The sequence below is a fragment of the Trematomus bernacchii genome, unplaced genomic scaffold, assembly GCF_902827165.1.
Source record: "Trematomus bernacchii unplaced genomic scaffold, fTreBer1.1, whole genome shotgun sequence".
In the NCBI taxonomy this organism is placed as follows: Eukaryota; Metazoa; Chordata; class Actinopteri; order Perciformes; family Nototheniidae; genus Trematomus; species Trematomus bernacchii.
In genome coordinates this window covers 3,324,636-3,349,299 of record NW_022987942.1, presented here as the reverse complement: position 1 = coordinate 3,349,299, position 24,664 = coordinate 3,324,636, and the positions used below count along the sequence as shown (strand labels likewise).

General features: G+C 42.1%; 1 protein-coding gene across 1 annotated transcript; it reads right to left on the bottom strand.

The window, feature by feature from the left end:
• Positions 1-182: 182 nt before the first annotated feature.
• LOC117470772 (cytochrome b5 reductase 4) lies at positions 183-24,440 on the bottom strand. Its single transcript, XM_034115646.1, has 16 exons — positions 24,406-24,440; positions 23,963-24,087; positions 23,085-23,238; positions 21,947-22,047; positions 19,224-19,299; positions 16,436-16,517; positions 16,060-16,117; positions 15,481-15,574; positions 13,683-13,715; positions 13,474-13,596; positions 11,271-11,411; positions 9,295-9,441; positions 5,926-6,076; positions 5,485-5,571; positions 3,059-3,220; positions 183-635 (listed from the first exon to the last, which is right to left on the bottom strand). Exons 1-16 carry the CDS (start codon positions 24,428-24,430, stop codon positions 581-583), a joined length of 1,614 nt encoding a protein of 537 aa, XP_033971537.1. The 5' UTR covers positions 24,431-24,440; the 3' UTR covers positions 183-580.
• Positions 24,441-24,664: the final 224 nt, after the last annotated feature.

Here is a 24,664-nt window from a genome sequence, read left to right as displayed (position 1 = left end):
GACAAGGTGTAATGTATGTAAGGCAGCAGCAGCAGGTTTTAGCCTGTGTTTACTTACTCTTTAAGGAAAAACAAATCAACTCAGAAAGAACTTGATGACTCAAAATTAAACTTGCATGGATCAATACCCCGATCAGAAGTAATATTGTAAAATGCCCCAGTCTCAATGAAGGGAGACTAACCTTTAAACAACTTAATGCATTTTATTTCAGTGGTTTCACTTCCACTGCAACTGTGTACATGGAACTGAGACATTAAAATACATAAATATCATATTGCATATACACATCCCTTTCATTCATTCCTCTGTCTCAGTATATGTGACTTTTTATTCTACACATCTTTACAATGTTTCAACTCATAGTTTTCCTGAACACTGAGCGAAATGTCCACACTCAGAAGAATCTCACTGTACTTGAGTGATGATTTGTGATATTCATGACGCCCATCAGACCCTGGAGGCGTTTCCTGCTGTCAGCGTCATCAGGTCCTAGTGCATAGAAATGTTTTTACAAGTTGATCAATTCAAGTCAGCTCTGTGATGCTCTCTCACACACAGGGTGGGGGTGTGTGGAGGCTCTTCAGCCCTGGAAGGCGTGCAGCTCCTCTTCACTGAAGCCCTGCTGCTTCAACAAGCTGAAACACCAACACACAAGAGGGAGAGAGAAGAGGTGACCTTAGGGCTGAGTATCACTGCAGTGCTATCTTATGAAGGTGTTTATCCGAGGCCATAAGTCTGGATTTACTTTCATCCAACAATCAAATGGCACACTGATATGAAGATATTGTGGCCCACACTTCTCATCTGAATAATAAATACCTCACTAACAAATTCTGAAATGGTTTGATTGTTACTGGTCAGTGATAAAGAAGGTCAACAAAGTGAGAGCAAGCTTGAAGCAAATGCCCTTTCTAATGTATGGCTCTAGCCCAGTGGAACACAAGGGGCGCTTTCCACCGGAGTACTTTTACCCGTACTTTTCCCGTTTAGTTCCGATAGTGCCTGGAATTTTGCGTTCACACCAAAAAGAGAACTTATTACCCATTTTTAGTGCCTGCTAGAGAGGTGGTACTATCCTGGGGAGAAAAAAGTACCAATTTCTGATTGGCTGGGTGAATTGCAAACCACGCCCCTGAAAAATCGGAAAGGTTTTTTGAAGCCTTCATTGTATTTGCTGGCATTAGCATTATTAGCATTAGCATTAGCATTAGCCCCGCGCACCAACGGAGAGAGAATAACTTATGGCAACACAAAAAAAAACATGGGAGCGGTGGAGATGACGAGGTGTCGGCATTCTGGCGATTTACTCTGAAGGCTTCAGTAGAAGCCGCTGGGAGTCCCAGCAGCTTCTACTGAAGCCACTCCCCAACTCCGGGGACTTCCGGCCGGGGACTCCGGGTGGCAGTATACGCCGTGAAGTTGTTTGCGGCCTGCCAGTAATCCCAAAGCAGAAGAAGAAGTGACGTCAGCGGCTTAATTTGCCTAATCCTCCCTCAGGGACTTATTCCAGTGTGAACGGGATCTGCTTTTTTATCAGAACTGAAGAGTTCTGATGAACTAAGTACGGCAAAGTACTTGGTATGAAAGCGCCTATAGTTTATGACATTTCTAAAGAATATAAAACATGACTTTAAACCATGTTTAAAATATTGTTAAAAATCATGTCGGTTAAATGGATACCTTGCGTCCCTCACTTGCGTAGTTTCCCTGCGACTAGTCCCTCCCACCAGGGAAGCATGGAGAGACGCAAGGAAACCACGAGAAGCAGGGAAATGAGTCTTAAGAGCAATGGGACGTCCTTTCCTCCGGAGCGTCACGTGAAGCGACGTCTGTTTGTGATGACACCGCACAGCTGATGTCTGACAGCAGCTCATGTCCCCGTTGTTTTCACAAACACCCCCGCCTCTGTTTGTACACATTTACTGACATATACATTTGTATCATCTGTTGTAGACCCAAATAAATAAAATAAAATAAGAACTCATTCTCAAAAAAGATAAACGCCATTCTTAAAATGTATAAACGAAAAAAGCGATCATGAAAATGTTTCCAATAAATGAATAAAATAATTTTTGACCACTTTGTTGTTCAGATATATCACATATTTGTAACTAAATGATACATGAATTGAAGCAAAACACAGTATAAACTGAGGAGTGACTCCCGTGAGTTTCATGTGTTTTCTTCACTCCGCTGGGAAACTGCTCTCATGTCAAGAAGCATCAGATCAGTGCATGCACTGCATCGTCCAATCAGTGAGCGATACACAGTAAGGGGGCGGAGCGAGTGGCTGAGGATTTCACCGGAGGATGGTCTGGTAGTTCCTCGGTTATCGCTCCTCCATTATCGCTCCTCGCTCCTCGGTCCTCCGGCAGAAATAAGCGCCATGGGACGCTACTCAAGATGGCGCAGACAAATCAACTTCCGGTGATACCGAGGAAATAACCGACCTGAGACGCAGCCAGCGGCTTCATTTGCGTAATCTTCCCTCAGGGAACTTATTCCGGTGTGAACGCGATCTGTACTTAGTTCCATGGGGGAACTAAGTATTCCTTGTTTTGTCTAGTTTCTGAACATATATGAGGAGCTGTGAGCTTGAGTGCTAACAGCTAACGGCTGATGTTGTTTTTCTGGGGTTCTCATTGAAGATGACGTCACGGCTCCGCCTACACTGCGTTACTATAGATACTACCCCAGTTCCTAAACTGTAATGGAAATGCGCCATAAAGTGAGCCAGTCCTAACAAGGCCTAACGAGACCTAGCCATACCGAGCGAGGCCGAGCGAGGCAGTGCATGAATTCAACTGGCAGCAAGGCTGATTGAAGCCCTCCTCCTGTGTAACTCAATGGTTTACAGCTGTCAGATACTTTGAGAAGATTGCATTGATTGTTTTTTGGACATGGAGCAGAATCAGGTTTTACTTACAGTATGCACCACACCTAGCCTAGCTGTGTGCACAAACTTCCTGTGCAATGTCCAAATACAATGACATCCTGTCTGATCAGGTTATAATGAATTGTGCATGTGTTTGACTCCATCTGACTTAATAATACACACCCTATTGTTATCTCTGTGAAGGCAGTGGGGCCACACACACACACGTAGCATTTGGAGCCCTCCGGCCTGGTGAGGAACTCCTCCAGCATGGACTCCTCTACCCGACCCGTCCTGCCGCTCCAACTATCACAGGGATCAGAGAGCACGTACTCCACCTGAAACCTGACACACAAACACACACATTCTGAAGGTGTACACACACACACTGAGGTATAGAGGTAGCACAATCATGTTTAAAGATGGAAATCATCTGCATCTCACACTTCTACCTTATTACACATGTGTTGAGTCTGAAGCACGGTGGCAATACACAATGCAACTCAATGTGTCCCTTTACATCTCACAATCTCTTCTATTACAAATGATTCTTTGTTGTTGTTTGTTGATCAGTCAACACTGCCTAATCTGATGTGCTCTGGTGTACTGCACTCTAAACAGAAACATATACCATTTGTTATACTAAACCAAGTCTTTCTCTGTTGCTAATGTCCATACAAAGTACAATACATGTAGCATGTGTTTCTGCACCAGGCAGCACCAGAGTTCCCGTTAACCGGTAATTACCGGACTATGACCAGTAAAATATGCTGAAGACCGGCAAATCTAAATCTCTCCGGTCAAAATGTCCGGTTAAAATAATTTCCCCTTGGCGCAATACCGCATCAGTTGCGCCACTTATGTGACAGACAAGAAGAGTATGTGACAGACAAAAGAGTATGTGACAGACAAAAGAGTATGTGACAGACAAGAAGAGTATGTGACAGACAAGAATAGTGTGTGACAGACAAAAGAGTATGTGACAGACAAAAGAGTATGTGACAGACAAAAGAGTATGTGACAGACAAGAAGAGTATGTGACAGACAAAAGAGTATGTGACAGACAAGAAGAGTATGTGACAGACAAAAGAGTATGTGACAGACAAAAGAGTATGTGACAGACAAAAGAGTATGTGACAGACAAGAAGAGTATGTGACAGACAAAAGAGTATGTGACAGACAAGAAGAGTATGTGACAGACAAAAGAGTATGTGACAGACAAAAGAGTATGTGACAGACAAAAGAGTATGTGACAGACAAAAGAGTATGTGACAGACAAAAGAGTATGTGACAGACAAAAGAGTATGTGACAGACAAAAGAGTATGTGACAGACAAGAAGAGTATGTGACAGACAAGAAGAGTATGTGACAGACAAAAGAGTATGTGACAGACAAAAGAGTATGTGACAGACAAGAAGAGTATGTGACAGACAAAAGAGTATGTGACAGACAAGAAGAGTATGTGACAGACAAAAGAGTATGTGACAGACAAAAGAGTATGTGACAGACAAAAGAGTATGTGACAGACAAGAAGAGTATGTGACAGACAAGAAGAGTATGTGACAGACAAAAGAGTATGTGACAGACAAAAGAGTATGTGACAGACAAGAATAGTCAATTATAATGTCTACACTTAATGTGGAGAAAGAGATGTCCTGTATGGGTTGATTGTGCGTTGATCTGTTGGTAATGCCTCGGGGTTCCAGTGGGCATGTAAATAAATGCATAATGCTGCGCTTTACTTTGCTGACCCGGTTGCATAGCGACGCTTATTGTTTAGGTGTCTTTTAATAAGCAGGTAGTCATATCATTAGCTAGAACTAGCTAGATCTGATCGATATGGACATAAACGCGAGTAAAGTCTAATCTGACGGGAGAGAGAGATCGGCTGCTGCTGACGAGTCGACACGCAGCTCTGCATGATCCCCTGCAGCGGTGAGCGGAACAAAACACACTTCAGGTTAGAACATCACACGTAGCTATTTTAATTACCTCTCAAACTACCTAAACTAGTTATAGATATGTTTAGTTTTACTGTCGGGTCACTCATTACTGGATCAGCCAGCTGCATGATACTGACGGGCTGTCAGGAGAAGGAGAGAGCGCTCCGTTTATTATTCCCGTGTTATTGTAAGTTACTGTACACTTTTGAATAATATAGTTAATCTATAATTAGTTTGTTTAATATCGAATCATATCAATTTGTTTTAAAACTCAATAAATAACAAAAAAGACCTTTGACCGGCACTTTTCTAATTTGTCCGGAAGATTTAAACTGTAACGGATATTTTGACCCGCAAAAAAATAATAACGGGAACTCTGAGCAGCACATCATTTATTTCATTGTAGAGCACTGACCAAATTGCACAGACTGCAGCTGCCAAACGTATTTGAATAATAGACTGCTGCAGCTGTTGAAGGTTATCCCAGAAAGCTTAGAAACAGAACCCGTTTCTGATTAAAATCCACAGAGGGCTTTAAGATAGAACAAACATTTGATAGAAAGATTTGAATTTCCCCTCCTGTGAATTGTCTCTTCATCTTCCTTCTAAGAAGTATCTTTCTGGTCATTTGTTCAAATATAAAACAGTGGGCCAAACAGTCAGTACCTGTCAGTGTTAGCAGCCAGGTCATCCAGCTCACAGCGCCACAGGATGTCCTCCTCACGCCGGTTAAAACAGAGCAGCTTGGTTTTTCTGAGGAAACACAAACAAAGATGACTGTCAGGCAAGGCCATGGAGTTATAATCAGGTGGTCTGAGTGCTTCATGTGTTGCAGTTAGTTATAGTAAGTCTACACTATAAATCTCACTTGAATTAATTCACAACAGAAATATTTCCCCAATTTCAATTTAAAACATTTAAACCCATGACACTAAAATAACTATTAATAAAGGAAAGGGGATGCAATTCGAATGAGCTTTTTGCAAAGACAGCACAACATCAAAAAACATAACCAATCATACACAAAGCCTAATAAATAACAAAAAAAGATCTAAAAAGATCAATTTGGGAACTAAATAAAGGGCAGCAGGTCCGGGGAGTTCCCACCTCATGGTGTCGGTGTCCTGCAGGGCCTGCTGGATGAGGCGAGCCATTGGTGTGAACCCTGTGCCTGCTGCTAATAGGTAGAGGTGTGTGACATCACGAAGGGGGCGGAGACTGAAGGTCCCCTCTGGACCACTGACGGATACACAGTCACCTAGAGAGCAACAACAGACAAGAGGTCGTGAACACTTCTACTATCAGTCACTGCAGTGAGGGACTGCACAGTGGAGAGCTTTTATGATGCTTTAGGATTTGAAAAAAGCTTGAAGGCAGCAGAGCAGGAAGTGTGTTTATGACAACTGAAATAGAAACTCAGCCATGTTCTAGGGTCAGATCTATCTGTGCGGTGCAAATGAGAAGAGATTTAACTAAGAATGTTTCTGCGACAGCTGTCCTGCCCTAAGCTAAAGCTGCATTCAGGTGTTCACGATGAGAAGGCAAAGAGTAACATTGATAAGAACACTACAAGGTCTACCCAGGCTGCATAGTCAAAAGTAGCACACATTAGCAGCAGCGTGTACCTTCAGTGGAGTACTGACACAGGATGTGTTCAGGTACAGCACTGTTGTGTGGGTTCATCCATGCTATGGCTCAGTGCAACATCACTGTAGTTACAACAGAAGAAGAATAGCTGTTTAGACCGGGCCTATTCAATGGTTTTAATAATAATAATAATAATACATTTGATTTATATAGCACACTTTAAAGACAACGTCATCTCAAGGTGCTTCACAAAGCTATAAGGAGAAAATAATAAAATAAAAATATATCTAAAGGAGCATATTGAATAAAATATGGTAATACAAAAAATAAAACTCAAAGGTTAAGAGCATAAAAGGTTTAAAAAATAAATAAATAAAAGTAAAATAAAGGACGGTCAGTAAAATGCGGTACGGAACAGGTGGGTCTTGAGGCATTTCCTAAAAACTGAGAGTGATGCCGAGGTCCGTATGTTCTCTGGAAGCTGATTCCACAGACGTGGACCCAGGGAGGAGAAAGCACGGTCTCCCATGCTGACCAGTTTTGTCCGTGGAACAGCCAGGAGATTGGAGCTGTCTGACCTGAGTGTGCGTGAGGTATGGGAATGTTTTCTGGTTAGCAGTTCCTGTAGGTAGGTGGGGCCAGTGTGGTTGATGGCATTGAAGACCATTATGAGGACTTTATAGTTGATCCGGTGGGTTACAGGGAGCCAGTGGAGTGAGTGAAGGATGGGAGTGATGTGCTCTGATTTGCGTGTTTTTACTTGTAACTGAGTATCCGGGCGGCACAGTTTTGTACATATTGTAGTCTCTGAGTGGTTTTTGCTGGAATGCCTGCAAGCAGAGAATTGCAGTAGTCAATGCGGGAGGTGATGAAGGCATGGACCAGTTTTTCTGCGTCCGGTTTGGTGAGGGAGTGTCGCATTTTGGAGATGTTCCTCAGGTGGTAGTATACACCAAAAGCAGCGAAGAAGACCCCGGAGCATGGTTGCCATGGTTTCCCTTCTGTTTATTCTCCGCGGTAGACGGCGTGTGCTCCTGCTGTACATCTCTCCGGTAGTCCACCAGCAGATGAAAAACACCCACCTCTCCGCCTCTTCCAAGGGACGAGGGGACCGTGCGGCAGAGTATCCGTTAACATTTTTTTCCGCCGGTCAACATGTCCGTTAAAGTTTAAATCTTCCGTAGGCCTACAAAATTAGAAAAGTGCCGGTCAGAAGTCTTCTTTGTTATTTATTGAGCTTTAAAACAAATTGATAACGACTCTATATAATAATATAAGAATAATAAACGGAGCCTCTCTTTTCCTCCCCCTCTTCTGACAGCCCAGCAGCTGATCTCTGAGCAGGAGACGTGGGGAGAGGGAGACGTGGGGAGAGGGAGACGTGGGGAGAGGGAGGCGGGGCTTTTTCATCGTTATCAGAAAATGATCGTATAGAGGCGTACAGACGGATCCGTTTGACCCCCCAGAGCGTTTCGTTTGCAAATCTATCCACCTTGGGACCCGTTATCGTTTGCGGGGTCCGTTTCTATCGTTTTGTGACGGCCTTGTGTAAACGAAAGGGCTATACACAAGAGAAACTATGCGGATACAACCCGTTTCGTCCTCGTGTAAACGGGGTCTCAGTTGTTGCTCATCCAGTGGTGTATGTGTTCCAGGCATCTTGAGACATTTGAAAGTGCCAGATGTTTATCCGGGGCAGTTTGGAAATAAATCTGTGTGTCATCGGCATATGTGTGGAAGCTGATGTTATGGCTCCTCAGTATTTGTCCCAGGGGCAATATGTAAATTAAAAAGAGCAGTGGCCCAAGGACTGACCCTTGGGGTACACCAGAGGTGACACAGTGTGTGTCGGAGGTGCTTTTCCCAAGATGGACATATTCCTGTAAGACAGGTTGGTTTTTAAAAGGCTTTTGTGTTTCATATCATATCCACCTGAAACCTGAGAGCTGGCACTGAATTAGTATGATATATGAACTCAAAACAAGAGATTTAAAGAACATTCCTAAGAAAAAAAACAAAAACATTAATAAACAACCAACATAGGGCCTTGCAATGTTGGGATAATTTCAACTTGAAATCAAATGCATCGTTTCATACCAGCAGTTAGCCTGCTCCTGCAGTCATCTTGTTAATGAGTAATTAGCATTATATTAATATCTAATTTAAATTCTGTTTTAGAACCATTGTGCAGTACCTGGAGAATGTGCTGGGAAACAGTGTTGTGGTACTTTACTCCGGATTGTAAAGAAGAACTCGCCAAGTGGAAACTTTCAGATAAGCAATGGTAGGCTCAATAGGTTTTTATACAATACAAATGTTTCTTAAATAGTCAAATCTATACTGGGTTGCTAGTTTCCCACCTAATTAAATTGTGTGGGCTGGTAGCTGGAGAGGTGCCAGTAACTCCTTTGCACTGCAGAGGTGTCTCGAGCAAGGCACTGAACCCCAAACTGCTTCCTTCCGCCTGAAAAAAACTCGGTCTGTGTATGTGTGTGTATTGTACTAGATATAATAACAGAGCAAACAACTGAATTTCTCCTCAGGATATCTTCTAAACAACCCATACACTATAAGTAGGCTAACTCTTGCTAGCATCCCACCAAGTAAGCCTGAACAACAGCACTGTGCTAACTGTTGCCTCATCACACAAACACTGGTTCAAACCTTGTGATGTTGTAATGGTCGTGCCTTTGGAAGCACTTTGGGGTTCAGTATCTTCAGCACAGGGGATCAAACCACCATTCTTCTGATTGGTCAAACCAACTGTAGCTCCTGAGCTACACCCTAACCTGCACATTCATTTACATACACCCTCAGCCTCTCTCCCACACAATCCTCTTCCTTCTCCCTTTCCTTACATGACCCACAGGGACTCTGGTTGTTACTCACCGATGTGCAGGCTGCTGAGATGTGGGGTGAACACTCCGTCAGGATACACTTTGATCATGAGGTAGAGGTCGGATTCCTGCGAGGAGTTGTGTGAAGCTGCTGCCAGGCTCTGGTCTACTGGAGTGTACGGCCTCACCACTTCTGTGTCTGGATATGAACACAATGCCAATTACATATAACTTCTTAATATCATATAACATATCTTATTCATGTTCCCCCTCACAGCAACTTTAGTCCTACTCTGTAATTAATGATGCGTTGAGGGAGCCTCAGAAAAGTGATGTGTCTGTAATGATGAAGAGTAACACTTCTGTGCCTACAGTTCTCACTATCTATGATTTTAAAGATGTCATTTACTCTTTTTGGTGTCACCTTATTGATATCTCAATATAACTCATATTTAACCATTTCAAAGTTTGAAATACGCTGTAATGACGGAGCGATCGATGTGTGCTTCTTTTCATTCAAAAATGAATCACAGCAATAATAAAGTGATCAACTGAATACATTTAATAATTCTTTAATTTTACTTAAAGGGGACCTATCATGCAAAATGCACTTTTGTACGTCTTTTATACATGAATATGTGTCCCCGGTGTTCCAGGGAACTCACCAAGTGTCAGAAAACACAACCCTCTCTATTTTCCTCCATACCCAAATCTCTAAAAAAGGGGCTGCAACGGATCTGATAAAAACTGATCCAGATTTGAACACTTTACTGACGTCAGGAAAGTGGCGCTACGGCTATTGGGCTAACTCTCCACCTATCAGGGGAATGTGGGGTTGGGCCACGGCCGGCCATTGCCGCTCGAAAGCGCTGGAGACGCTGTAGTACATATGCCAGGCCTGTAAGTGGCGCTGTAGTCTGCCACAAAAGCAGCCAAGAAGACTTCCCGCCCATAGTTACCATGGTTACCCTTCTGTTTATTCTCCGCTGTGGCTTTTTTTCTCCCTCCCCGAGGCAAGCGTTTGCTCCCGCTGCTTTAATTCAATGCAATCCCTCCCCGTCGAGGCAAGCACTGTAATTCTCTCCGGTTAGTCCACCAGCAGATGACAAACACCCACCTCTCCGCCTCTTCCAAGGAACGAGGGGACCGTGCGGCAGAGTTTCAGTTTCAGTTTCTTTCGCCGGTCAAGATGTCCGTTAAAGTTTAAATCTTCCGGACAAAATTAGAAAAGTGCCGGTCAAAGGTCTTCTTTGTTATTTATTGAGCTTTAAAACAAATGAATAACGACTCTATAGGCCTATAATAATATAATAAAACAGGAGGACGGAGATCTTTTTTTCTCCCCCTCTTGACTTGATCAGAGCACGGCTCCCCTCTCCTGCAGGGGGGCGTGGTCAGCTGCAGCTCACAGAGATCAGACCCGTAGACAGCAAACAGCACATAGAGCGAAATGAGGCATGGCTAAAATGCATGATCTGTTTGGTATTTTGAAAACAGAAACGTATAAATATACCTTATATAGGTATGGCCCTACAATATATCATTTAAATATAGCATGATAGGTCCACTTTAAATATTTACTGTAGGGTTCAGTTTAAGCCTAGGGACCTTATTAGAATGTCATATAAATCTTCTTATCACATACTTCTACCAAATAAAATCTAAATCCCACATTTCCATATAAGCTCACCAATATGTGTTGTCAATTTCCAAAGTATTGAACTTGTATGGACATCAAATGGATATCTTATCCAACATTTTTATTAATCCTAACATTGACTTCTGGCCTTCATTTCAAGTCGAAGACAACAAGACAAGAACTTCTGATAGAAATGAATGAAACATTAGACAGCATCAAACTTCCCCTTTTCTTGTGACCCAGTATACCACACATAACAACTTGCTGGAATCACTGAAGGTAGCAGTGTACATTGTTTTCTTACTTTGAAGTTAATAATGTTTGAAGAAGAACTTTTGCTTCAGCTTAGAGGAGCACATTCACTGAACATAGTGCAGTGCTGTCCTTACCTTTGATGAGGGCTTTGAGGTAGACATGTTTTCCCACAGGCACGTGCATGACAGTCCCACGAGGAAGTTGCAATCTGAACACATGGCTGTTATGGTTCACCTCCGTCTTAGACACCAACACACAGTCCCGATAGTACAGAGCTGTGAAAAGAAGATCATTGATGTAGACTCATTATTCATTTTGTAAACTTATTCTTGGGTTCCCAAGTAAATAGTAAGTAAGCAAATGTCCAATCTTATCTGGTGAACAATTTTAAAAAGTGGCAGAATGTGGAGAAAGAAGCAGTTTGAGATGAGCACACAACATTTTGTACTTTTTGGTATCTCTGTTGGTAAATTTAAATGTAATCAAACATGCAAACATTCCAACATAACAAAGTAACTGTATTCATTGTTAATGTGGTTTAATTTTAATTCTTTCATTTCCCCCACCTCTAACGGACTTTCAGTCATACAATAACTATCTCCCCCGAGCCTACAGGCGGATGCTGGGGTGGTGGGTGGGCAGGCGAGCAGCAGCAGCAGCAGCAGCAGCAGCATTAGCAAAGCAGAGGCAGCAGACCTGGCAGCTTAAATGGAGCGGCAGGTTTAGGAGAATGTGATTGGCTGGTTGGAAGAGGGACGAGGTGCGTCCCGTGTAAATGTATCGAGTTGACTGCCTGAACCAGCTCGCAGGCTTTGCCTCATAAGTGGTGTGACACAATTCATGTCAAAACATATCTACATCAGGGTTTCCGTTAGCCGGTAATTACCGGTTTTTAGCTGGTAAAATGTATTAAACACCGGTAAATTCAAAACCTGCCGGTCAAAATGTCCGGTAATAATTGGGGATGCTCCGATCGATCGGCCGCCGGTCATTATCGGCCGATATTCACTCTTAATAGTTTGATCAGGAGAGCTGGATCTGATCGATATGGACATAAACGCGAGTGAAGTATAACCGGACGCGAGAGAGATCAGATCAGCTGCTCTGAGACACGCAGCTCTGCATAATCACCTGAAGCCCCGCCCGCTGTTTAGCGAGCTGCATGAGATACAGACGGGCTGTCAGGAGAGAGAGGGAGGGAGAGAGGAAAAGAGAGGATCCGTTTCTCCCGTGTTATTATTCAAATTGAATGTAAACTTCATCTACTACAAGTAGTTTGTTTGAATGTAATAATTATGTTGTTTGCTGTTTGTGGAAGCGCATCATTTATTGAAAAATGAATCTGAATTTTTTTGATCTGTTAAGGCCGCTACACACCAACCTGAGACCAAAGAACACGTACCGAAGGCGTCCCGACTTTTACGTCCGCTACGTCACCTGCGTCGGCTACGCCGCCCGCCTACGAACACACCGCAAAGACTTCAGTTGACGAGTGGCAATAACTGTCCTTACCAGCAGGCAGCGGTAGTGTGTATTCGTCATTCAAAAGAGGCAACAACCGGAAGACAGAATATACACAGAGAGAAGAAGAACAGGCTGCGTGATATAAACAAACAACAAATAGCGTCTGGGTTCCATTTTCACTCTCTCTCGTCGATCGAAAACATGTAAACATAAAAAAGAAACTCTTGCGTCCGGGTGAGATGAAAATGAAAAAGATTAACCGTCTGTGTTTGCCTTCTTAATCGTTTGTTTTGGTCCCTCACTTCCGCTTCGCTTCTCATGCACTGACTCGCTAAGCTGAACAGCCAATCAGAGTGATTTATTTGTCCCGACTTTCTTTGGTTGAATCGGCCGCGGGAGGTGTGAAAATGTGCCGTAAAGAGACGATGGTGCGGGACACACCAACCTGAGTAGGGCGCCGCGAATGCCCGACTGCCTCTGACGGCCTCTGACTCCCAAAATCGGGTTGGTGTGTCAGGGGCTTTACGATTATAAACTGAAGCAATATAAAAATGAGCCCCATTAACTGAGTTTTAAACATCAGCATATCCGGTCATAGTCCGGTAATTACCTGCTAACGGAAACTCTGCTACACAATTCATATTATTATTATTGAAACATGACCGGTAAGTTTCAAATTTGTCCGGTAAAATAAATTCTGTCCGGACATTTTACCGGCAAGAAAGAATCCTAGCGGAAACCCTGATCTACATATGTAAAATTCAAATGATGCGCTACAAATAAGAGGAAAAGGTTCAAGGTTCAAGGTTCAAGGTTCAAGGTTCTTTAAAAAAGAAAATCCAAGTAGAAAGATGAACTGATCTTGGAACTTACCTCTGTCTTTTTTGCGTAGAAATGTGTTGTGAGATTCCAGTGGTTGACCGAGACTTGTCCATTTTCCTTTGGCCTGTTTGCGTATGCTGACCTGGATCTTTCCCACCGAGAAGGCAGTGTTGGCTGTTGGAGAAAGGACAGTTTCAGGAGAAGAATATTATAATAATAACAGATTCTGCCGATTATATTAAATGAAGACGGTTTCTCACCCTCAAGGTTTCCCTCAACTTCATCAGCCAGACCTGTAAAAGCATGAACATGACACCAAGCCGATTTAGATTACCTTTGCGATCATCCAGTAAGAAAACCACAGTGAAACAGAGTCCTTTTTTTACTTAAACATTTTATAAAAATATCACAAGACAAATCATTCTAATAGAACATTACAAAAAGTTATGCAATGATAACGTTTCTTGCAGGATTCCTTGTAATGTTATAGTCACTCAGTAGGGCTGCACAACTAATCAACATTTGAAGCACATTGTTTGTTAAAGGATAAACATTTGTTAAAATACCGTTTTGAATATAATATTGTGGAGCTGCAGCAATATCCCGGCATACAAATCGTATCCTACAAACTTAACAAAAGGTATTTTTTTGGTACAGATCCACCCTAAATAATCACACCAAGATAATTGTAATATATATTTATTTAATAATAATGAGGATTATGATTCAAGACTAAGCAATCCCTCTAATATCATATCTCAGAATAAAATATTATCATTTTAGAAAACCTATTGTGAAGATGTAAAGACCAATAACCATTGCAGCACATTTGAGATGTGGAACTAGGGCCGCTGGTATCAAATGATCCTGATTATGAGCGACACATTTATTCACTTTATCTGGAGTTATGCAATATTATCTTCCATCTGCATTTACCGATTTTCTCTCTATAGATATACTGTACTTGTTCTGCTGCCTGCATATAGAGTGGTGCAGTTATGACGTATAGTTGTAGGCCGACCCGGAAGTAAGCTGTGCAAGGGTTCCCTCGACAAAAAAGCAATGGGAGTTCTCCATAGGATTTTGGAATATTGTAGAAAACAAGATCTGTGGAAAACAAAACCTGTTTGATAGATGCTCGTAAATGTAATCGCCAGAAGCAAAAGGCTAACGTCATGCTATAAACTAACTACAGCACCCATATAGTCCTATAGCGTCCTATAGTGTTTACTTCCCGTCCGTCTTCTTCTGCTGTTCCCGTTAGTGTTAACTTCCTGTCTGTCTTCTTCTGCTGCTGTTCCCGTTAGTGTTAACTTCCTGTCTGTCTTCTTCTGCTGCTGCTGTTCCCGTTAGTGTTAACTTCCTACGGTCTGTTGTCCACAGCTGAAGTTTAATCGACAGGACTTGATATGACTGCACAAAGTCCCTTGATCCTCAGTAGCAACGGTCATTTGATGCTTAGCCGCAGAGTTTAAGCGAGTATTGACAACCTCTGAAATGTACAAATTGACCAATCAGAATCAAGTATTCCACCAAGTCGGCGTAATGACGTACAGCGTCCTCGACAACTTCTGTAGTCCTATTCAGCCACTTGTTAACAACCATCGTTTTTCAGACACGTAAACTCTTCAGAAATCACCAGTGGGGTCACTGCTGATGTATTTAATGTCATAGAACAAAACATGATCCGTCTCTTAAATGTGTGTCAACCTCAGACCTTATTTCCAGCTATTTTCCAAAATCCTATGGAGAAATCCCATTGGCTCTGAGACGAGGGAACAGGTAGTGGTAAAATGCTAACTCACTTCCAGATTTTAGGACTCATTCCTGCACCACTCTATAGCTTTAGGAATGTAACTGTAATGTATTAATCCAATTGTATTGGATGCCCAGCCTATATACAGTAGGTCATCCTGGCACAAACAAATAAGCAGGCCAAATATATTGATACTGTGTAGCACTCTCAAAAGCAGAAGTTTCAAAAGAGGGAAGTGTCTCTCACTTCGGTTTTTGTTAAAGAGAGCACATTCAAATGTAGAAAGTCTTATCTCTACTCACTTAAATGTATCATGTAGGACATTTTCCCCAGCAGCACTTCCACTCGCAGAACACCCCCCTTGAGGTCAACAATGGTACAGCCTGAGCTGGGGATCTGACAGAAAAACAGTGTGCAGAGTTATGTCAACCATTGATACAAGTCCCTCTGGGGCCAGTTAGTAATCTCATCATTCAAATGTTTGTATAAATATAAATGCATCCTTCAAACTGTTATTGAAATGCAACTCTATGTTTCAAACTTTTATTAAAATATGATTTCATACTACAAATCTGTATTAAAATATAATAGTAACAGGCTAGTTATGCAATTTATTATCTCAAAGATTTTAATTTAAAGTTACAATGTATAGGTCTGAGCCACCTGCTCCAAATAAAGAGGCAGTGTTTCACCTCTACTACTGGTAGCATAACATATACATTTATCTATCATCATACGTATTTAGAAAGCCTACTATGGTGTGTTATTATGTGTGTATATTTTAGTTGAGGTAGTTTGGCATGTCTATTGTATTGTAATCTTAGGAGTATTCCAATATACAAAATGCATCAGGGATGTGCGTATGGTCGACGAATGCTTACCTTTCTTTTAGCATAAACCACCAGATGAACGGTCACATCAGTCTGGAACCAGTCGTACCTTCACAAACACACAGCAGAACATAACGTCATTGAGCATTTTTACTTTACATTACATGTCACTTGTTAGGCGCTTTTATCCAAAGCGACTAACATACATTCAGTACTGAGGACAATCCCCACAGGAGCAATTTGGGGTGAAGTGTCTTGCCCAGGGACACAACGACATGCTGACTGCAGTGGGACTCGAACTTGCTATCCCTTGATTCAAAGTTCAGCGCACTAAGTTCAGCGCGCTATACCACTGAGCCACAGCCTCTTTTAACTTCGACATATGTGCATTGATATTTTTTGTATATGTACTATGTTTTTTTCATACCGAGGCCGAGAGTCTTTGTCTGGGGGAGGAGCCAGCGGCTGAGGGGGGGCAAGGCCTGTCGCTGATGGAGGAGGCATGGCAGCTGTGAAGAAAAACGTTAGTCAGTCAAATTCTTATTCACATGATTTACAAAGCAGCAGCAAGGCAGAGGGGAAACTTAAACAAACAATAAAACACCATAAGATAAAAGACATGCATTAATATTTTAAAATGAAAAGTTATTTAAAACAACCTTGTTGATAAAGATTAACAGTGATGTTACACTCCTGCTGAGAGTCTTCACAACCCTTTTACATTACATGTTACTTGTTAGACGCTTTTATCCAAAGCGACTTACATACTCAATACTGTGGGCAATCCCCACAGGAGCAATTAGGGGTGAAGTGTCTCAGGGACACAACGACATGCTGACTGCAGTGGGAACCTGTGACCATCTGATCCCCATACCAAGGCTCTATCCACAGCGCCACACGCCTCCCACAACCCTTCATAGATGACTCTCAGTCCTTCCCTGGGGGACTCCAGTTTAACCATCAATGCAACTCCTGGGATTTCTAAGGTGCCGTTTACACGAGGACAAAACGGGTTGTATCTGCTACTTTTCTCTCGCGTTCATTCACACGAGGCCGACACGTAAACGCGGAAACGGACCCCGCAAACGATAACGGGTCCCAAGGTGGATAGATCTGCAAACGGAACGCTCTGGGGGGGCAAACGGCTCCGTGTGCACGCCCTATACCAGGGGTACTCAAATACAAATCTTAAAGGTCCAAAGAAATTGTTCAATAAGACAAAGGTCCGTTTATTACGGTCATTCAAACTTTTAAACAATTGCAACAAGATTCTTAACACGAGGTTGCAAAAACAAAAATAATCTGTATGCAGCAGTTTTCATTGTTATTGTGTCTTTGCTTGATCCCTCAGAGTCGCAGTGTAAGAGCTGCACAGTTATGAATAAAGGCAGCTGCACCCTCTTTCATTCAGCATTCCCATTATTGCTTTATAAATGTCTTGCCCCCTTGTGTGTCCACTGAGGTTCGTCAGGCCCAACACATCTTCAACAAACTCCCCCTTTGCCTCATCATAAAAACTCACAAACACCAGCAACCGAGCATTGTCAGTGGTGTCAGTGGACTCATCCACACCTAAGGAAATGCACTGTGCATTTTCTATTCCATCACAAAGCTGATTAATCAAATCACCAGCCAGTATTTCTGTTCTTCTGGTTGCTGTGGAATCTGAGAGGGGGATTTGCTTGATTTGACCTGTTATTTCCTCTTCTTGTTTGCCTTCAAACATGGTCTCCATCACTTCAGACATGCATTCTTTTATACTTCAGTTATTATCCAGTGGAATGTCCTTACCTACTGGCCTAGTTAAATCAAAGTGGTTACTTTTTTTTGGCTGGGCAGTGTAGTTTTACACACTGTCTTATTTGACTTTCTCAGGACTTAAAACTGTTTTTTGGGGGCAGACCCCCACAAAGAAAACAATATATTTACACACGTAAGGTCATCATCTTAACAGTTGTGTATGCTCATCCATGAGCAGAGCATCAAGTATTACAGCTGAATGCGGCGATTACCATCTTGTTCAGCAAAACGCCTCACAAACTTATTAAGATCAACAGCTTTAGTGCGTTTTGATTCAATGCTGAGTACAGCCAAACTTGACAGTCTCTTCTCTGTCATTGTAGACCGCAAATACCTCATTCCTTCAGTACTTGGGTCCGAAATGCTTCTCGTTTCGTGCCGTCCCGTTCAAATGAAATCGCCGCCAATGTTTGCAGTGGACATAGCGGAGAATTTTGACTCGTTGCGTTGTGGCGATGTCTCGCAGATAACACAGATAACACAGATAATACAGATAATACATATGAAAAGTATAATTTGCTCAGAGTCCAGAGACAGTTGTGGTTCGGTCCGGATCGGGACCGGAGTCCGGACTTTGAGGATGCCTGTCCTATACGATCATTTTCTGATAACGATGAAATAGCCCCGCCTCCCTCTCCCCACGTCTCCCTCTCCCCACGTCTCCCTCTCCCCACGTCTCCTGCTCAGAGATCAGCTGCTGGGCTGTCAGAAGAGGGGGAGGAAAAGAGAGGCTCCGTTTATTATTCTTATATTATTATATAGTCGTTATCAATTTGTTTTAAAGCTCAATAAATAACAAAGAAGACCTCTGACCGGCACTTTTCTAATTTTGTCCGGAAGAATTAAACTTTAACGGACATGTTGACCGCCGGAAAAAAATGTTTAACGGAAACTCTGCTGCACGGTCCCCTCGTCCCTTGGAAGAGGCGGAGAGGTGGGTGTTTTTCATCTGCTGGTGGACTACCGGAGAGATTTACAGCAGGAGCACACGCCGTCCACCGCGGAGAATAAACAGAAAGGCAACCATGGCAACCATGCTCCGGGGTCTTCTTCGCTGCTTTTGGTGTATCTTGTGGCGGCAGCAGCAGTTAATTGAGCCGAATGCGTGTGAACGGAAGACTTTTTTGAAAACGAATTCGGTGCGTAAACGCAAACGTACCCGTTTCGTCCTCGTGTAAATGGGGCCTAAGACACTAGACTAATGAAAGAAAACCTACAGTGAATGCATTAGTGGGAATGTGGCCCTGAACTCAGGGATAGTGCTTTGTGCTCTCTACTGTGTGTGTGACATCTGGTTAACACAGAGGTAAGGTTGCAGAACAACAACAGACGACATGTGAGCACACTGATGCAGAGATATGTTTGTAGGGTGTGTGTGTGTGTGTGTGTGTGTGTGTGTGTGTGTGTGTATATACCTTTAGTAGTAATAGTGGCCATCCTGCCAACCAGGCATTCTTTTAACATGGACTCATAGTTTACCCAGCGATGGACCTATGCACAAACACCAGAAAATTCTTTTGATTATTTATTTATTTTAAATCCAGAACTATCACGGTGAAATTATATCACTTCACCTCTACTAACTTACACAATATTTCAAACATACAAAATAGTTAAATTCTCCTTAAAAAATATTTACTTGGACTTATCAGGTTGAAAAAGTAATTTTACTTTAAAGGGCCCATGTCATGCTTTTCCGGTTATTACCCGTCCCCTTGTGTGTTATGAAGGTTTTTATGCATGTAAACGGTCTGCAGAGTCAAAACCCTCAAAGTACACCCTGTAGCGAGTAAAACTCTAACACAGAAAATACCTCCCCAAAACGCCTCGTTGGAGATACGTCACTGCCCATTTGAGTCTTCCATTTAGTTCCGGGTACGGCATGATGTCATGCGGTACCCGGAACAAAATGGACCAATCCGGAAGAGCTATGGCCACACCCAGCGGCGCTGGCCGCACCCTCTGCCAGCCTAACATTTACTGTTGGAAGCTCTGGTTCAGTTCACAATCGATCCAGTCATGCCAATGCCAAGGACCTGTTTCCTGAAATGTGAGGAGAAATCTGAGCTGTTTGTCCTACCGACGGAAGAACCACGACGAAGTCAGTGGTTGAAATTTCTGTTTAATACTGTTCCTTCAGAGGTTCGAAGAACGTTACTGTGTGCGCGGCATTTCACAGACGAAAGCTTCCAAAACATTGCCCAGTTTGAGGCCGGATATGCACAGCATTTGAAACTGAAGGACGATGCTATTCCTAGTTTGTTTGGACCGTTAGGAGCAGGGGAAGATTCGGGTACACAACCTGTAAGTTTGCATTGTTATTTGTGTATTTATCAAACAAGACTGTTTAAATGTGTAAACGTGTGTCGGACTGCTAAGCCATTGACACAGTGCTAACTGTGCTAACTAAGTTGCTAGGGTTTCCATATATCAACTCTAATATCAGCAGATGGCCTTACATACATGTATCTCATAGCAGGAGAATGTCTGCATTCACACACGAAATACTCATAGACAGTATACTCCGGGTGATTTGCCGTACGGTCAGTCGCGAAACGTAATTACATTATAGCTGGCGTAGCGTGTATGCTACCGAGCTAACCAATGGAGCTAGACATGGGTTTGCTCGGGAAAACATTTGTGTTATGCCAGCTACAATGAATGTAGCAGACTACCCGTATAAGATTGCAATTGTAAACACGTTCTTGCTAGCCTAATATGAATCACTAGCTTTTGTTCATAGTGGTTTTATTACACTAAACAAGCCTAGCTTACTGGGCTAACGACGTTGCTAGCGTTTAAATATATCAACTACAATGTCAGCAGAGAAGCCTGTGACATAAGATTTTCAACTGCATAATTACTCTGTAGCTATGTCAGATTGACAATAAAGAACCTTGAACCTTGAACATGTTTGTCATGGCAGGAGAATGTCTGCAGTCACACACGGAATACTCATACAGTATACTCCGGGTGATTTACCGTACATTGTGACAGTACATGTACATACTGCATGTATAGCTAACGAGGCTAGCTATACATGCTAGCGGAAAACAATGTATTCATGCAAGTTACAATGTATGACCGAACGTAGCAGACTACCCGTCTAAGATTGCAATTATAAACACGTTATTGCTAGCCTAATATGAACCGCTAGCTTTTGTTCATAGTAGTTTTATTACACTACATTATAGTTGCCGTTCCTCCGAGCTAGCGTTCATATCGTGTTTGCTAAGGTAAACAAGAAAGCTAGGTTAGCATATTAGCTGGCAAGCTTACTGTGTTGATTAGATAGATGGATTAGATAGATCCACACTCCTACCACAACTACTACTAACGAATCTAAAACAACTACGTTTCTCTAATATTTTGTGATTTGCATTTGATTGCGACCAGCCAGATCCTGCCGGACAATACATGACGGGGACGGGACTACCACACTGATGCATCGTCCTAAAAAGCCTCGGCTGCGATAGGCAAGATGCCGACAACGGGGAGGAATGGATGATATACCGTGTATATATGTATATTTATGTTCATTTTGTACATTTCTAAAAATAAAGTTTGATGGAAATACTTAGTAGGCCTATCCTTTCTTCCCTGAATTATTTGCTCCTATAACATATCATTCATATATAGCAAACCGTGATTTGATTTCTCATCAAACAGTAGTAGTTTATTACAGGTAAAAATAACTTACTCTTCTATAACAACAGTTGTAGGTACAGTTCGGTTAGTTAGCGTATAAAATATACGGCTGTACCGACGCCAATATAAGACTGATGTTCCGCTCAGATCGAGCCGAAAAAAGCACTGTTAGACATGGGCGGAGCCTCTCTGGTGGTTGACTAATCAGAACAGAGTGGCCGAGCTGACCAATCTGAGCATACTAGGCTCACAGGGAGGGGGGGGGCAAGAGCTCCAACGAGCCGTTTAGTGGAGAGAGCGAATACTGCTGAATACACATGCTTGACAGAGATGCTGTATGCGAAACCAATGTGAGTTTGGAAAATTGCACAGTATAAATCTATTTTAGTATACCTCAACAATGGAATTATGATCAGTGGAAATGGCCATGACATGGGTCCTTTAATACCTAGAAATGATGGTCACGTTCTTTCACGATACCCTTCCATACCTGGTCAAACAGGTCGGTGCCATCCATCCCAGCCGCCTTCATCAGCTCCTCTTCTCCACCAGGGTGGTAGTCCATGTAGGGGGTCACATTGTAAACCATACCTGAACACATACAGAGAGAAAAGTAGCTTAATGTATACTTTTTGGAATTTACCAGACTGACAGCAATCATGTTTTGGATCTGTGAGGGTTAGAGTTAGTGAGGATGAGTCAACTCTCATCACTGCCACTAGAGAGCAACGGTACGCCATAACTGAAGACAGCGCGCCGTAGTTATGGAGGCTTCAATATCTCAACTGTTCTTATAAGGGATTAAAGCAAAATCTATGCTGAGTGGGCTAAACCGGATGTAGCCTGTGGTCCTTATCTCTGTGCTGGCAGGGAAATTATTCTCTCTGCAGATTAGAATCAAAACTGCGCTTACTTAAAAAGCAGAATATATAGCTATAACGCAATGATGTGTGTCTTTGTTGCGCTGTGCTCCGATGTGGCAATGGACTCTACTAAGCATGATGAAACTATCTGTAAAGTCTACAGATAAATCATTAACCTATTACAACTGCCCAACAGATCAATTCCACCTTTAAGATTTCAGCCAAGACACATTAAAGACTATGCAGCGAGGACACAATTTTTTCAATTAAAAGCTAAACTCAAACTGAAAGTTTTAAAACACGCTTAGCAGCCTTAATGTGTCTTTGCACACAAGAAAAGGTTCTGATGAAAAATAAAACACAGGCAATAAAAAATCCAATCTTCCAATTAAGTATGACACACTTGTTCTCCTTGGACCATGCACTTACAATCTTATCATATTTTTTATTAGAAATTATGCATTGTTTTGTTTTTTAGTGAAAATAAAATAAATCCCAAGAGTTTGATTGAAAAATACATTATACCAACAAAACATAAATTAAATGTGTGTGTGGTCATGTTAGAGGACGTGAAGTTTAAAAGGCATGGGGTTTGAACTGGCACTATGATCATAACCATCAAACATGTTGTATGTCGATCTGGATAAATGCCTCAGCTGAAATGTAATGTAACCTGCTAAATACTACAGCTAACATGCAGCTTCCTTTATTCATGTATTAAGTATGAACCATACCCTGTGCAGTCAGACTACTATGCCGGCTCACCTCGTATGCAGGTCCAGCAGTCGTCTCTTGTGTTGTGTTTCTGCAGCTCTTCCTTGGTAACTTCAATCAGGCGCCCTCTGAGCCCGGTCAGATCCTTTCCACTCTTAGAAAAGCGGATCCAGTCCATGAGACTGTGGCCAGGCTTCAAGGCCACCTAACAGGGCAAGAGCAGAGTCATGTCACAGAGGAACACCTGGATATGTATTCTCTTCTGGACATGTGTGAATGACATGTGTGAAGGACCAAGTTTAAATCACAGCAACGTCATGTTGAGTCCTTTTGCAACACAATATAAAGAACATACCAATAGATATTGCTGTTATTTACACATTGGCACATGATAGATTGTTTTTGTATATAATATGCTGAAATGAGGGCTTTGGGCTGTGACGAAACAAGCTTGTAAACCCTTAAATGGCCAATCATATATATATTATATATATTGCTATTTTCCTATATTACACCCATATTACACATTAATACACCCCTATTACACTATTATAACACCCAAATTAAAGCCTAACTATACCCGGGCCATATTACTCAGTTATTACACCCATACAATAGTGTTTTTAACACCCACCTAACACCAATATTACACTGTAATTATACTGTTATTACAGCCATTTTACATCATATTACACCTATGTTACACTGTAATTATACTGTAATTACAACCATTTTAAACAATATAACACTACACATTAGGACTCTCAAAGTCCTAATGTGTATCCCCCATGATATAGAAACCATTTAAGGGTTCCATTAGACATTCATTTTACTAATATTATGTATGTCTCTATAACAATATTAAACTGCCAGGTTTAGGAGAGGTGTAGTACATTTTCTATAGAGAGAAGTGCTTCAGTGTTCCTCACCTTGTTCCTTCCGGACTGGCCGGACGGAGCGACCCGCTGCTGGGAACCCGGCGCAGGGAACGCCTGGGTCGGGATGTTCAACATGTTGTTACCGCTTCGGAGGCAGCCCCAGTTTGGAAGAAAACCTAAATAATGGGAGTTTATTTAGCACATTAACGAGCGTTTTGTAACCTAGTTACACTGGCTTCAAGATATGATTGGTACACGTTCCTCCCTGTTTGTGACACATCTCTGTTGAAACTATGTTGAGCAGTGCTGCTTAGCTAAAGGCTAAGCTAGGCTAATGAGACATTGATGGTTACTACCTTTAGGAACTAATGACAGCAAAGCATACATTCTTGCATTAAATCGCAATTAAAGCTAAAATGTTCCGTGTTTATAGCAATAATTAACAAGCCACAATAACAAGTAGCTCGAAAAATAATGATTAAATGCGAGCTAACTTCTGTTTCTTGGTTCCGCCGCCATGTAAACTACAAGAAAATGTCGCACAATTTGACGACGACGGCAACAAATGGCGTCATCCAGTTGCGCCTGAAATCGGTTTCCCTGTTTTTTTCTCTCTCATCCTTCTATAATACTATACTACTACTCGTATTTAACAGATACAGGAAGTATAAAGTCAGCATTTACAAAGACATCCATACCCAACTACAAAGTAATTTGAGTTACTTTAGCAATGTTGTGTCACGTAAATAAATA

Excerpts from the sequence above, each read along its gene's own strand:
- LOC117470772 (XM_034115646.1), bottom strand. The coding sequence starts at position 24,430 with ATGGCGGCGGAACCAAGAAACAGAA. Across the intron at positions 9,442-11,270 it reads CCTCAAAGCCCTCATCAAAG|ACACAGAAGTGGTGAGGCCG; the intron begins GTAAGGACAGCA and ends GTTCATATCCAG. Across the intron at positions 6,077-9,294 it reads TCTCAGCAGCCTGCACATCG|GTGACTGTGTATCCGTCAGT; the intron begins GTGAGTAACAAC and ends GTTGCTCTCTAG.